At 47.7% G+C, this 13,064-nt stretch overlaps 1 protein-coding gene across 2 annotated transcripts; it reads left to right on the top strand.

Moving 5' to 3' along the window:
• Positions 1 to 17: 17 nt before the first annotated feature.
• GGCX (gamma-glutamyl carboxylase) lies at positions 18 to 12,851 on the top strand. Of its 2 annotated transcripts, XM_026481634.4 has the most exons (15): positions 18 to 153; positions 540 to 710; positions 2,307 to 2,465; positions 2,791 to 2,956; positions 4,425 to 4,503; positions 4,949 to 5,055; positions 5,953 to 6,116; positions 6,439 to 6,704; positions 6,851 to 6,982; positions 7,363 to 7,514; positions 7,960 to 8,129; positions 8,343 to 8,473; positions 8,759 to 8,906; positions 9,067 to 9,262; positions 9,716 to 12,851. In XM_026481634.4, exons 1-15 carry the CDS (start codon positions 111 to 113, stop codon positions 9,906 to 9,908), a joined length of 2,277 nt encoding a protein of 758 aa, XP_026337419.3. In that variant the 5' UTR covers positions 18 to 110; the 3' UTR covers positions 9,909 to 12,851. The 2 variants fall into 2 exon arrangements, with proteins under 2 accessions (XP_026337419.3, XP_044247786.1); XM_044391851.3 differs by lacking the exons at positions 4,425 to 4,503; positions 4,949 to 5,055; positions 5,953 to 6,116; ... (6 more) ...; positions 9,067 to 9,262; positions 9,716 to 12,851 and adding an exon at positions 3,209 to 4,418 and having other exon boundaries at positions 46 to 153.
• The last annotated feature ends 213 nt before the right edge of the window (positions 12,852 to 13,064 follow it).

Raw genomic sequence — 13,064 nt, 5'->3', positions numbered from 1 at the left:
CCGGCCGCGCGCGTGCTGACGTGTCGGGGAGGCGGGGCTTAGGGAAGTGATTCCTCGCGCCGCTCCCTGCTTGGCCGCCACTTCTTTGGCGGTCTTACCTCAGCGGAGCCATGGCCGTGTCTGCCCGGTCCGCGCGGGTCCAGCCGGACTCACGTAGGCTGAGAGTCCTCCCATGCGGTGGAGGCAGAGAGGGGCTCTGTCTCAAAGGGGCGGGGGCGGTAGGACTGCCCTGTGGGACCCTGGGAAAGGGGTCTCTGTTTGGAAGGGGCTTGTAGAGAGAGATTGCAGTCCACGGCTTTGGGGTGATGGTGACACTCGGGACGCTTTGCGTCGGTTAGGGGGCTGTAGTTGAGAGAGGTGCTGGGACGTTGGGAGATCCAGAGGGATCTGGCACTGAGAGGGTGTTTCTAGTAGTCAGAAATCAGGGGGAGAAACCCTGGGGCTCTAGGGGCCGTGATTTCTGTGATTTGGGGAAGAGCCGATTTTAAAGCACTTCCACCCCCACACCTGCACATACACTTTCTGTTTGTTGTTTGCAGATAAAGTACAGAAAGATAAGGCTGGACAGTCTTCAGGGCCCAGCCAGGGCAGTGGAATGGGGACACTCTTGGGGTTTGAGTGGACAGATGTTTCCAGCTGGGGAAGGCTGGTGACCCTGCTGAATCGACCAACAGATCCTGCCAGCCTGGCTGTCTTCCGTTTTCTCTTTGGTAAATCGGGTTTCTGGAGGGACCAGTGTGGTGGTGGGTGGGACAATAACCATCCCTTGTGCGTTTCTTGGTTACTTAGTGACTTGCCTCCCTTTTCTTCAGAGCTGAAGGTACTGATTTTCTGGAAGAGATATTTGTGGAGTTTAGGATCAAATCCACCTTCGTCTCCTCTGATTAGGGTTGGAGGCCAGAAATGCTTTGATCTGAGGCCATGGGAAATACAGAGGCAGATGACCAGAGACCCATCTTGCTTGTGGCATGAAGTTGCCAAGTAACTATACTCAGGACCAGACCCCAGAGAAATAGCAGGGATGACAGGGCAGACATTTTGGCTGCAACTCCTTACCCAGAGTTTCCTAACTCATAGGTCACAGCATGTATGCTTGGAATGGATTACAGATGTGCTAAAATATTAATCTGCTTAGCCCAGTGGTTCTCAATTGGGGGCAGTTTTGCTCTCCAGGGTACATTGGCAATGTCTGTAGACATTTTTATTTGTCACAACTTGGGGGAAGGGAAATAGGTGGCTACTGCTTTCTACTTAGGAGCCAGGGATGCTGCTAAGTGACCTATGATGCCTAGGATAGCCCCTCATAGCAAATGATTAACCAGCCCAAAATGTGAGTAGTCCTGAGGTTGAGAAACCCTGCCATAACTGGAACTGGCTTCCAGACCTGAGTAGCCCCTTCTGTTTGCTCTAGTGTGGTAAGCCAAATATTGTTTTCTGGGTGTGCTGGGAAATGAAAAAAAGTTGGGGAAAAAAAAAAAGTGAAAAAAGTTTAGACGCACCACTCTAGAACACTTTTTATGTACTCGTAGGACAGACCTTAAATTATGAAAACCTGAACAGCTGTTACAGCATTTTGTACACTTCTCTCATTTAATCCTCTTTGTAACCCTGTAAATTTTTTTTTTCAGATTTTATTTATTTGAGAGAGAGAAAGCATAAGCAGGGGGAGGGAGAGAGGGAGAAGCAGGCTCCATGCTGAGCGGAGAGCCTGGAGCGGAGCTCCATCCCAGGACCCTGGGATCATGACCTGAGCCTAAGGCAGGCGTTTAACCCAGACGCTTAACCAGCTGAGCCACCCAGGTGCCCCCTGTAACCCTGTAAAATATGAGTCCCTTTCTCACATAAGGAATGAGGAATTGGCTTAGGGAAGTGCAGTGGCTATCTGAGATCACACAACTGGCATAATGCCTAGAACAGAGCAGGCACTTAGTAATTATTGTTGAATGAATGAATAAATGCCAGAGCCAGAGCCAGGGTTACATAAGAAATCTGACCCTGGGGGCGCCTGGGTGGCTTAGTCGTTAAGCGTCTGCTTTTGGCTCAGGGCGTGATCCCGGCATTCTGGGATCGAGCCCCACATCAGGCTCCTCCGCTGGAAGCCTGCTGATTCCTCTCCCACTCCCCCTGCTTGTGTTCTCTCTCTCACTGGCTGTCTCTTGTTCTGTCAAATAAATAAATAAAATCTTAAAAAAAAAAAAAAAAAAAGAAATCTGACCCTGGAGCTGGGTGCATCCCAACTGTATTCCAGTGTATTCCACTGCTTCCTTTGCTGAGGCCTAATGGCCCCTCCTCGACTGCCTTCCCAGGGCTGATGATGGTGTTGGACATTCCTCAAGAGCGGGGACTCAGCTCCCTGGACCGAAGATACCTGGATGGGCTGGATGTGTGCCGTTTCCCCCTGCTGGATGCCCTGCAGCCACTACCACTTGACTGGATGTATCTTGTCTATACCGTCATGTTTCTGGGTGAGGGAAAGTATGGGAGAGATGGGAGTATTGACTGGCCTGCCTAAAACACAGAAATACAAAGCATGCTGGTGAATGACCACAGTCTTGGGTTCATTAATTCACTTCCGCTGTGATTCCTAATTTTATCCTGCTGACCTGTGTGTCATCTGAGCTGTGACCTCATAAGTCTTTTTAAAATGTTAAACTAACATTTGATTTTCATTTGATTTTACGATTATAAAATGTCCGATGACTTTTCTTAATCCCACCCACAGCCTGTCCCGGGGGAGCTGGGTCTGTGGTGACCCTTTGACCTCTTAATCCTCTCCCCCACAAATCCCAGGAGCACTGGGCATGATGCTGGGCCTGTGCTACCGGCTAAGCTGTGTGTTATTCCTGCTGCCGTACTGGTATGTGTTTCTCCTGGACAAGACGTCATGGAACAACCACTCCTATCTGTATGGTTTGTTGGCCTTTCAGCTGACGTTCATGGATGCAAACCACTACTGGTATGATTCTAGGGGAAAGGGGAAGGGGTTGGCCAGGTTGGGATGGTTACCAGTGGTAGGGGCCCGGTGAGGTCCTAGAATTTGCCCCAGCAAACGTATTTTCAACCATGCTTTGCAAAGTGCAGTTACGGGGTCACACTTCGGTCTGGATGAATTTGGGAGGGGGAAGGGTCAGTGTGGTTGGGGCACTTGGGATGATAAAAAGCAAAATGGCTCCATTCCCACCCCTTCACTCTTTCCATATCTCCCCAGGTGCCTTGATCTATCCACTTCCTGTAATCCACTTAGAAGAAGAGAAGACTAAAGCCAGACATAGATGTTTTCAGTACTTCAAGGGTTGTCATGTGGAAGAGGAAGCAGACTTCCTCTGTGTGAGCCCAGAGGGGCAGAGTTAGAGCCAAGAGTAGAAGTTGCTGTGAGGCAAAGTCATGTCAGAAGGAGAGGGCCCACCAGGGCTGCTCAGCAGTGCTGTCCTGGGAGGAGGTAACCCTCCCCCACCTCTGGCTTAGGTGACCATCTCTCAGGGGAGGTGGTGAAGGGATTTGGAGGTAGGGTGGCAGAGCAGATGACCTCTAGGGGTTCTTCCCATTAAGTGAAAAGCAAATATGAGATGTCAGTAAGATGGCTATAGGGGAAAAAATCTCAAACGTTGAATTTGTTAGTGATTTCTGTCATTAATTATACCTACAGATACCCCTTTGTAAACCTTTAAACTCATTGAGAATGCCCAGCTCTGATCATATAAAATTAAGAGACAGTTTTGACAGAGTACTCCTGAAAAGTTTCATTTTTATGATTTTTACACAATTTGAAAAAATTCTTATCCCTTACTCAGGGCTTTCCACGTGGGCAGGCACTATACGAAACACTTTAAATTTTTCCTCATTATGATGCCATGAGCCTCTCAACGGCAAGTTGTAAGCTGCCCCCTTCCCAACCTCTCTGCTCGTTCATTGTCTTCTTGAAACCTGCTTTGCTTCTGCCTTCCAGAATATATCTAGTCTTAGTATCTTGGGTTTATCGGTTCTCTCCCAAGGTGCCCTCCAGCACTAGACCCTGGCATCTAGGTCTCTGAGATGTCGGTTTGTTTTGGATATTAAAAACTTTTTTTCTTAAATATCCTATATAGTTACGTACACCTTTTGCTTTTCAAACACTCCCTCAAATTCATTCTTTTTCAAATTCAGTCATATTCTGAAGCATTGTAATCCTTTTCCTGATTTGTTCCATTAAGACAGACTAATTTACTAACTAACTAATGATAAACACTGAACTGTGTGTTCTAACCCACTAGTAATATTTCTGTTTCTGTTAAATTTGCTCATGTAATTGTAAGGAGCCTCAGAAGATCCCAGAGTACCAGAGAGGATATGGGAGATGTCCTGGGATAGATAATTACACTTAAAAAGAAAGGTAGGAATGTGCTGGACTAGGAAGCTGTCCCTAATCCTTACTTCCCTCGATGTAGGTCTGTGGACGGCCTGCTGAACACCCGTAAGCGGAATGCCCATGTGCCCCTTTGGAACTACGCGGTGCTGCGTGGCCAGGTACAGGATTTTAGGAAAGGGGGTGTTCTTCGACAGCTACTGTCAGCATGACCATCCTGCTGCCAGACAGTGCTGTACTGTCTCCCCAGACCTTCCCTTTTCTCCCTTTTGCTGGAAAGCGAGGCTGACTCTTTCGTTTCCAGTCCCCTGGTCTGTGGGTTCTCTCGCCTCGTCATGGAAAGGATAGAGCTTTGTCCTTGCTAGATGAGCACCCTATGAGAGATCTATGCTTCCTGACTTCCTTTGGGACCTAATACTGTGCCTAGCTTTGGTAGAATGTCCTTAAATACTTGTTGGACAAGTGAAGATCTCAGATGAGTTAAGTGAATGAATCTAATCTTCTTTAGGCCCTGAACTCGGATCAGAACGTAGGTCATTTTTGCTAGTCTGTAGAAAACCAGGTTCTTTCTTGTTTGAACATTTGCTTTGCATTTTGTCTTTGCAGATCTTCATTGTGTACTTCATTGCGGGTGTGAAAAAGCTGGATGCAGACTGGGTTGAAGGCTATTCCATGGAATATCTGTCCCGGCACTGGCTCTTCGGTCCTTTCAAGTGAGTGGCAGAGCAGAGTTCTCCTTGCGGCACAGGTACACAGCGGGTGACTCACCTCCCTCAGGTCTGTGGAACAGCTGCTGTTCCCACTTTGCCTGAACCTGCCACATGCTTTCCTCTGTCGCTCATCTTTCTCTTCAGCAGAAGGCGGAGTCAGTGATACCAAAACATCAAGGTCTTACCTGCCCCTGGGAGTTGTGTGGTAGGGGCCAGAATGAAGGGGAAAAAAACCTAAAAACAAAAGGGAAGGAAAGAATCCGAATAAGGTGACTTGGTGAATGAGTCCATGCTCCCAGCAGCTGCCATGGGTGGGGCCCCTGTCCCTGGGTGGCCACCCTAGCCTCTTGCCAGGACTCCTCGGCCAGTGGACTTAGAAGATGGACAGTCCCTGCCCTGACAAAGCCGTTGTTGCCACCTTTTAGAAAACTCTTGATTTCTCCTTTCCTCCTGTTTTTCCTGTTATCGTATTTTACTTTGTTCTTTTTTCTCTTCCCTGTTATTTCCCAGTTCCAAAAGTTTGATTTTATTATGTTAGTCAGGCATTCACCTTTTAAAGTTTCTTCTCATTTATAACCTCCATGAAGAATCTACCACCCCCACCCCTCATCAGCACCCCCACCAAATACACTCACTTCTCAATCAGATTCGCCCTTGAAAACTGCCCTTGGTTAGCACATAGGGTATACTGAAAAAAATTGAACACCTTAAGTGTGTGTCAATGAAAGGGGGTTGGAAACTCTGCCATAGGGTGTCTTTATGTAGAGTTCCTCTACCCACCTGCTAGGGTACTTCCTTTGGTAAGGATGGGGTGAGCGGAGGTAGATTCACTGTGAACGTGCCATAAATGCTGGGTTCTCTAGTGGGCTGGTGCCTGACCTTTGTCTCCGGTGTCTGCAGGCTAGTATTGTCCGAGGAGATGACCAGTCTACTAGTGGTGCACTGGTGCGGACTGCTGCTCGACCTCTCAGCTGGTTTCCTGCTCTTTTTTGATGCCTCGAGGTCCATTGGCCTCCTCTTCGTGTCCTACTTCCACTGCATGAATTCCCAGCTTTTCAGCATTGGTCAGTACCTGTGGTCTGGTAGGAGGTGGGATGCCACAGGTGTGCGAGGGGTGGGAGATGGCCATGGCAGCCAGAGCTGCACTGAGCCAGAGGCAGTCACTGAAATGGCAGTAAACGGGAGCGGAGGACAGGGGCCTCTGGGCTCAGCTCGTATGTTGCGGAGTAAGGCGTCTCGGGGAAGTAAGACTCCTTTAGTTAAGAGCTTCTTTCATCACAAGTGGAATACGTGGGAGAGGATTCCTAAAGGAGAGGGCTTGAGGGGATTACCCATGTTCCCCCCAGCCAAACTCCTGAAATGCTTATTTCCTCCCTCCTTTTCTAGGTATGTTCCCCTACGTCATGCTGGCCAGCAGCCCTCTCTTCTGCTCCCCTGAGTGGCCCCGGAAGCTAGTATCTCACTTCCCTGAAAGGCTGCAGGAACTACTGCCCCTCAAGGCTGCCCCTCAGCCCAGTGTGTCCTGCATGTATAAGAGGAGCCGGGCCAAAGGTGGCCAAAAGCCAGGGCTGCGCCATCAGCTAGGTGCTGCCTTCACCCTGCTCTACCTCCTGGAGCAGCTCTTCCTGCCCTATTCCCATTTCCTCACCCAGGTATGCGTGGCCTGGGGTTAGCCTGGGAGGTGGCAGAGGGCACAGCATGAGGGAAAGTGGGGGGCTCGTTTCACAGCCCTGTGTTGGTTGAGGATGGGGTTAATATGAGAACAGTTGGGCTGACTGCCTCTGCCCTGCCTTCTCAGGGCTATAACAACTGGACGAATGGGCTGTATGGCTATTCCTGGGACATGATGGTGCACTCACGCTCCCACCAGCACGTGAAGATCACCTACCGTGACGGCCGCACTGGCGAGCTGGGCTACCTTAACCCTGGGGTGAGATATCTGATGTTGACGACTTAGAGTTCTTCAGAGCTCCCTGGAGCATCGGGGTCTGATTTGGTCCTAAACATAATTATAAAATAAAACACATTTGGGTCCACTCTGCCCTTGCTCAGGAGCCAGGTTGACCCTTCTTTTGTCGAAGTTGAAATAGAGCAGTGCCGTTCACTTCCTTTGAACTGAAAGTAGGTTTAGGAAAGGTAAGTATTAAAAAGCCCAGCACTGAAAAATTCTTCCCCAAAGACAAGTTCAGGGTTTTATTTTCCTGGTCAAAACAGGTACCAGGCAGGGATCTCTTAGTGCCATTGGCAGTGCATGACCTGTCTGGGAGGTTGACCACGATGAGGTGGGACTAATGTGGGGGTTTGGGGCAGGTATTCACACAGAGCCGGCGATGGAAGGATCACGCAGACATGCTGAAGCAATATGCCACTTGCCTGAGCCACCTGCTTCCCAAGTACAATGTCACTGAGCCCCAGATCTACTTTGATATTTGGGTCTCCATCAATGACCGCTTCCAGCAGAGGTGGGCAAGGGGAACAGAGAAGGGGAAAAATGAAGTCCCACTCCTTTTACCTAATGAATAGCCCATGCTCCCCAGTGTTGTCTTGCTTAAAAGGCTGTCTGTCCCTCTGGTGCATGTTCCTATTCACCTGGTTGTGGGCATAGCTGATTGCTTCCAGCAGGGGGCACCATCAACCAGAAGAAAAGGTAACTACTGACCTTTTATTTTTTAAGAAGCTGTTAACACAATTCTCCTCTGGTGGCCACTAACCCTCATTCTTTCCCTATACCCAGAATCTCTTTCCTCTTCTCTCTGTGCCCCAGAATGGCAATAACATGCTGGCATAAGCCATTTCTTCTATCTGGAAACCCTGTTCCCTCTGGGAACAATGATGAACGGAACAGAACCAGAAATTCCAGTAGGTAGGTGGCTGTGGTCTCCTTAGAACATGGTTTTCTTTCCTAAGGATTTTTGACCCTCGTGTGGACATCGTGCAGGCCGCCTGGTCCCCCTTCCAACGTACACCTTGGCTTCAGCCACTCTTGATGGACCTGTCTCCCTGGAGGACCAAGTTACAGGAAATCAAGAGCAGCCTAGACAACCACACTGAGGTGGTCTTCATTGCGGATTTCCCTGGTATGGAGGAAAGCAGAGAAAGCTTTTCTGTCTTTCCCTGTGGCTTCCTTGACTGGGGACACTGCATGTGGTAGAGTGGGGAGGGGCATTCCTGGTGGGAGGAATGTTCTTGAAACCCGAGGGGTGGTGGTGGTAAAGGTGTGACGTCTGTTCTGGCTGGGAGTGATTTCATCTTCCATAGGATGGGATGGGGAACTCTGTTGCCCCTGGCAGGGCTGCACCTAGAGAATTTTGTGAGTGAAGACCTGGGCAACACTAGCATTCAGCTGCTGCAGGGGGAGGTGACTGTCGAGCTTGTGGCAGAACAGAAGAATCAGACTCTTAAGGAAGGAGAAAAAATGCAGGTATTTTACTGGAATTAACAATGGCAGAAATTTTAGAAGAGTGGAGTTAATTTATTATGGGCTTTAAAGTGGGGCTCAAAAAGCAAGGGCCCTGGGGCTGTGAGTAGCCTCATCCAGGATTCTGGAAGTCATTTCCTTTGAACTCCAAAACACAATGAGAAGAAAGTGCCTCAGTAGGGGGGTGGGGGTGGATTGGGGTCCAGAAAGTAGGTAGTGTAGGAAGCACATAGGCTGCTGAGGGAAAGGGTAGGGAGTGACATATATCTGCTTCCTCGCCCTTGTCAGTTGCCTGCTGGTGAATACCACAAGGTGTATACGATCTCCCCCGGTCCTTCCTGCTACATGTACATCTACGTCAATACTACAGAGCTTGCCCTGGAGCAAGACCTGGCATATCTGCAGGAATTGAAGGAGAAGGTGGAGAATGGAACTGGTGAGTATATGAAGAGTTGGGCTGAGAAAGCACCTGGTTATGAGAAATCAGGGCTGTGCATGAGGATCGAGCCATTAAAGAATGAACTGGAAGCTTCTAGCTGGTGAGAGTTCTAAAAGAATAATCTCAGCGATTTCTCTTTTTGCCATCTTCTGGGCAGAAACGGGGCCTCTACCTCCAGAGCTGCAGCCTCTGCTGGAAGGGGAAGTACAAGGGGGCCCTGAGCCAACACCACTGGTTCAGACCTTTCTTAGACGCCAGCGAAGGCTCCAGGAGCTTGAACGCCGGAGAAATACCCCTTTCCACGAGCGACTCCTCCGCTTCTTGCTGCGGAAGCTCTATATCTTTCGTCGCAGGTAGGTTTTCCACAGCAGTACTAGTCATTGCCATCAGATGCTTGCCAGCTGGATAACTTTTCTCTGGTGAAGATAATGGCGGGGTGGGGGCGGGCAGGGGGATAGTACTCTCCCAGGAAAGGACAGTCTAGTGCTAAGTATCTTTTTCCCTCTCCAGTCCCCTTTCCCTGACTTAATGGAAGAGTAAGTGCCCTGTGTCTGATGGCCTGCCGTTTGTTCCGCCTCAGCTTATCACCAGCCTCTTGTGGGTTATCCCTACCCCACTCTGGACTCCTTTACCAGACCATATGAAGAGTGGGGCCCCTTCCAGCTGGGATGGGTGGGTCACTGGGGCAATATTTTCACCTATTCCTGAATGAGAAAAGGTAGCATCAGATAGTCCTTAGGGCTTTGGCAGGAATTCCTACATAGAAACAGGAGTTTAGACTGGGTGACCTTTTCCCTCTTTTTCAGCTTCCTGATGACTTGTATCTCACTTCGAAATCTGGTATTAGGCCGCCCTTCCCTGGAGCAGCTGGCCCAAGAGGTGACTTACGCAAACTTGCGACCCTTTGAGCCAGTTGGAGAGTCGAGTCATTCAAGCACAGATTCTTCAAATTCTAATCCTCCTGAGCCGAATTCTGACCCTGTCCACTCAGAGTTCTGACGGGGGCAGATGTTGGGTACAGATGTGGGAGCAACCAGTCATAGGACCATTAACCTATGCAGTGGAAATGTGAAGAGATTGATATTTTATACATTTTTTCCTTGCCTATGGTTCTTTTAAATTCAGAGGGGATACCTTAGAGGAGCCAAGGAAGTGAAGCAAGGATAAGATTTATCGAATCAAGATTGAGGGGCTAGGAGGGGTTTAAAAGCAATATGAAAACACCCTTCTAGGATAAAGGGGTGAGTAGGGTTTAAAGTGACTGGCTCCTTGGGGAAAGAGATTTAATGTACCATGATGACAATAATACCCAACTGTTCTTAAGTACTTGTTACGTGCTAGGCACTGTGTGAAGCATTGTGCCTGCGTTCCTGCATCTAGTCCTTACTGGCCATTAGCCCTGTGTTATAGTTGGAGAAAGTGAGGCTCAGAGACAATATAATTTGCTCAAAGACAACACCTGGTTAAGAGATGTATTGGTGGTTTGAATGTCGTCTGACTTAAGGTCCCATACCCTGCCTCTTGTAATTTGCAGAATCACTGACAATAATTATGAAATAATGTAGCTTCAAATTTGTCTTAGTTACAGGTAAGATTAGGATCAAGTTCTTAACGCACAGAGTAATTTTCTTTTCCTACAGTTGTGGTTTTTTCATTGTTCCTATTATGTATACAGCCAGTAAGTTTTTCGCTAGCAGCTATGAGAATAGTTAGAATAGGACAAAGTTAAACTAATAAGGAAAGTTAGATGATTGGTAGTAGTTCCCTCAAGCATAGTGTATTTAGCATTATCCTAGCCTTTGATGAGCAGAAGGTGATGTGAAGTAGGAATTAACCAAACTTGATGATGGATTAGGGTATGTTTGCAGTTATTTTGTAGGTTTGGATGTAGAGAGTGATTGAGGAAGCACCACAATTCCTTGAAAACTCAAACGCCGGGCCCTGGCATTGGGCTAGGAAGTAAGAATGCATAGAGAAAAAGGGGGGGGGGGGGAAGGCTCCTGCTCTGGGTGCTCATGGTCTCATAGCAAAGACTAGCAGTAAATTGGTAGTCCCAGTAACTTTGATAAAGGATGGCGTCTCTATTTTCAGACTTTGCTTCCCATGCCCCACCCCACCCCCACCTCCTCGGTCAGTGGTTCTTTCCTAGGCAGCTGCCTTCTCGCTGTACACACACTTGAGATGATGATGTCCACCTCATGGTTTCCAGTGATGCTGCTGCTTGGCTTTCTTTCCTGTGCCCTGGACCTAACTGGCTCCACCTAGATATCCCACAAAGCTTTCAGACTCCGACCTAAACAGAACTACATTCATCCCCAACTCAGACCTGCTTCACCTTCATTAGTGCGTGGCAACTGCATTTTTTTGACCATCTGAATCCTCAGTCTTGAGTCTTCCTTTTTTCTCACATTTCTTAAATTCCAGGTTGTATCAATTCTACCTCTTCTTCAATCTATTCATCTCTACTACCTCTGTGTTTTTTCACCCTTTATATTGGAGTCTAGGTAGAGATAGACCAGAGCAGGTGCACTTGTGCAGGTTGGGCCTGAATAAGGGCATCCCACTGAAGCCGGATTCCTACAAGGCATTGTGTGGGTTAGCCAGCGGTAGCTGTGCCACAGGGTTTCTTGATCGCTTGGTAAGAATAGTGTGGGGAAACACTGATTTTTAATAGTTTTGCAGATCTCAAGGACACAATATACCTTGGCACAATGTCCTTTGCTAGTAAGTTCAGCTATCTTCTATTCCCCTGCACTAGGCCTGCCCCTCCCCCCCCCACCCCATTACTTGACTGGTAAGAAAAGTAGTTCTTCATTTGGGAAGGGACTCTTACAATAGTTTTAATATAGGTAAGGATGCTATCCCAGAACTGTTAGTATACCAACCTTTTTCTGAATATGTTGGGGTGCGATGGAGTGAAAGGTGGTCATCTTAATACTGTTTATGAGAAAAGCTGTTCATTGGAATAAAGTTCAGATTTCAGGAGGAATCAGGCCCTGTGCAGCCATTATAGGAATGGGCTCTCAACCTTTTTTTTTTAAAGGTTTTATTTGAGACAGCAAGCCCAAGCAGTGGGGAGGGGGAGAGGGAGAAGCAGACTCCCCTCTGAGCAGGGAGCCCGATGTAGGGCTCAATCCCAGAACCTGGAGATCATAACCTGAGCCAAAGGCAGACACCCAATCAACTGAGCCACCCAGGCACCCCTCAAGTCCTTTTAGCCAGGCTTTAGTATTCCACTTCTTTCTATTCCCAGTATTTGGATCTTTTATACCTGGCCAGGTCATCCCTTCAAAACTTTGTAGTCATTAATTTCATTCTAACCCAAACATTTGACCTTTCCTTCTATAACATGGCGTGCTTTGATATTCAGCCATTTGCAGTCACCATCACCCCATTTGACACCTTTGCTTCTCTTCTCCCTGGGCTGGTTACTATTTCTTCACCTTATTTTTAGAATCTTTTCCCCCCATATTAGGCAGAAGAGAGGGCCTTTACAAAAGATCCTTCTCCAAGCTCCTTGAGGTCCGGTATCTTCCCAGCAAATACTGAACCTAACCTTAATTTCTCTGGTGCTATCCCCAGCCTACAGGCACCCGATTTCTCTCCATTCCCCTTATTTGACCAGCATGGTTAGATAGCAGTGCATTGTTCTCTAAAAAAGGGCCTTTTGAAACTTTTAAAGACACTCAGATTTAACTTTGCCTCCCCTCCCAACAGAGTTATAAATTTTTAAGCCTCCAAATAGGTGTAATCAAGCATTCCTTGGTTCTCACATTTATAGGTTAAAACAGTAAAAAGTTAAACCACCACTTGATTTTCATACATGCTGTTATAACCATGTGCCAAATGGCTGTCTGTACTTTAGCTCCTAGGCTTAAAAAGGGATGGTTTGAGTTCTTGTGTAGACCTCTACAAACTCAGAATAAAGGTTTTAGAAACTTATAGCATCTTCACTGGAATTTTATGTTCAAATTTTCACTTTAGCTGTAAGATGGATTAGAACCTGGCCTGGCCACTGTTCAAAAATTTTGCCAACTGTGTCATGTACTGAACATGTAACTGCAGCCTTTAACACCTGTTTATAATAAAGGGATGAATACTTAAGGCATATTTAAGTAAACTTTTTCACACTGGAAAGCTAGATAATGGGTTTTA

Source organism: Ursus arctos, unplaced genomic scaffold (assembly GCF_023065955.2).
Source record: "Ursus arctos isolate Adak ecotype North America unplaced genomic scaffold, UrsArc2.0 scaffold_8, whole genome shotgun sequence".
Lineage (NCBI taxonomy): Eukaryota > Metazoa > Chordata > Mammalia > Carnivora > Ursidae > Ursus > Ursus arctos.
This window is presented reverse-complemented; position numbering and strand designations above follow the sequence as displayed.

Coding starts and splice junctions, on each gene's coding strand:
- GGCX (XM_026481634.4), top strand. CDS start 111: ATGGCCGTGTCTGCCCGGTCCGCGCGGGTCCAGCCGGACTCAC. Junction 7,515..7,959: donor AATGACCGCTTCCAGCAGAG/GTGGGCAAGGGG, acceptor TTCTTTCCTAAG/GATTTTTGACCCTCGTGTGG. Junction 8,907..9,066: donor GAAGGTGGAGAATGGAACTG/GTGAGTATATGA, acceptor TCTTCTGGGCAG/AAACGGGGCCTCTACCTCCA.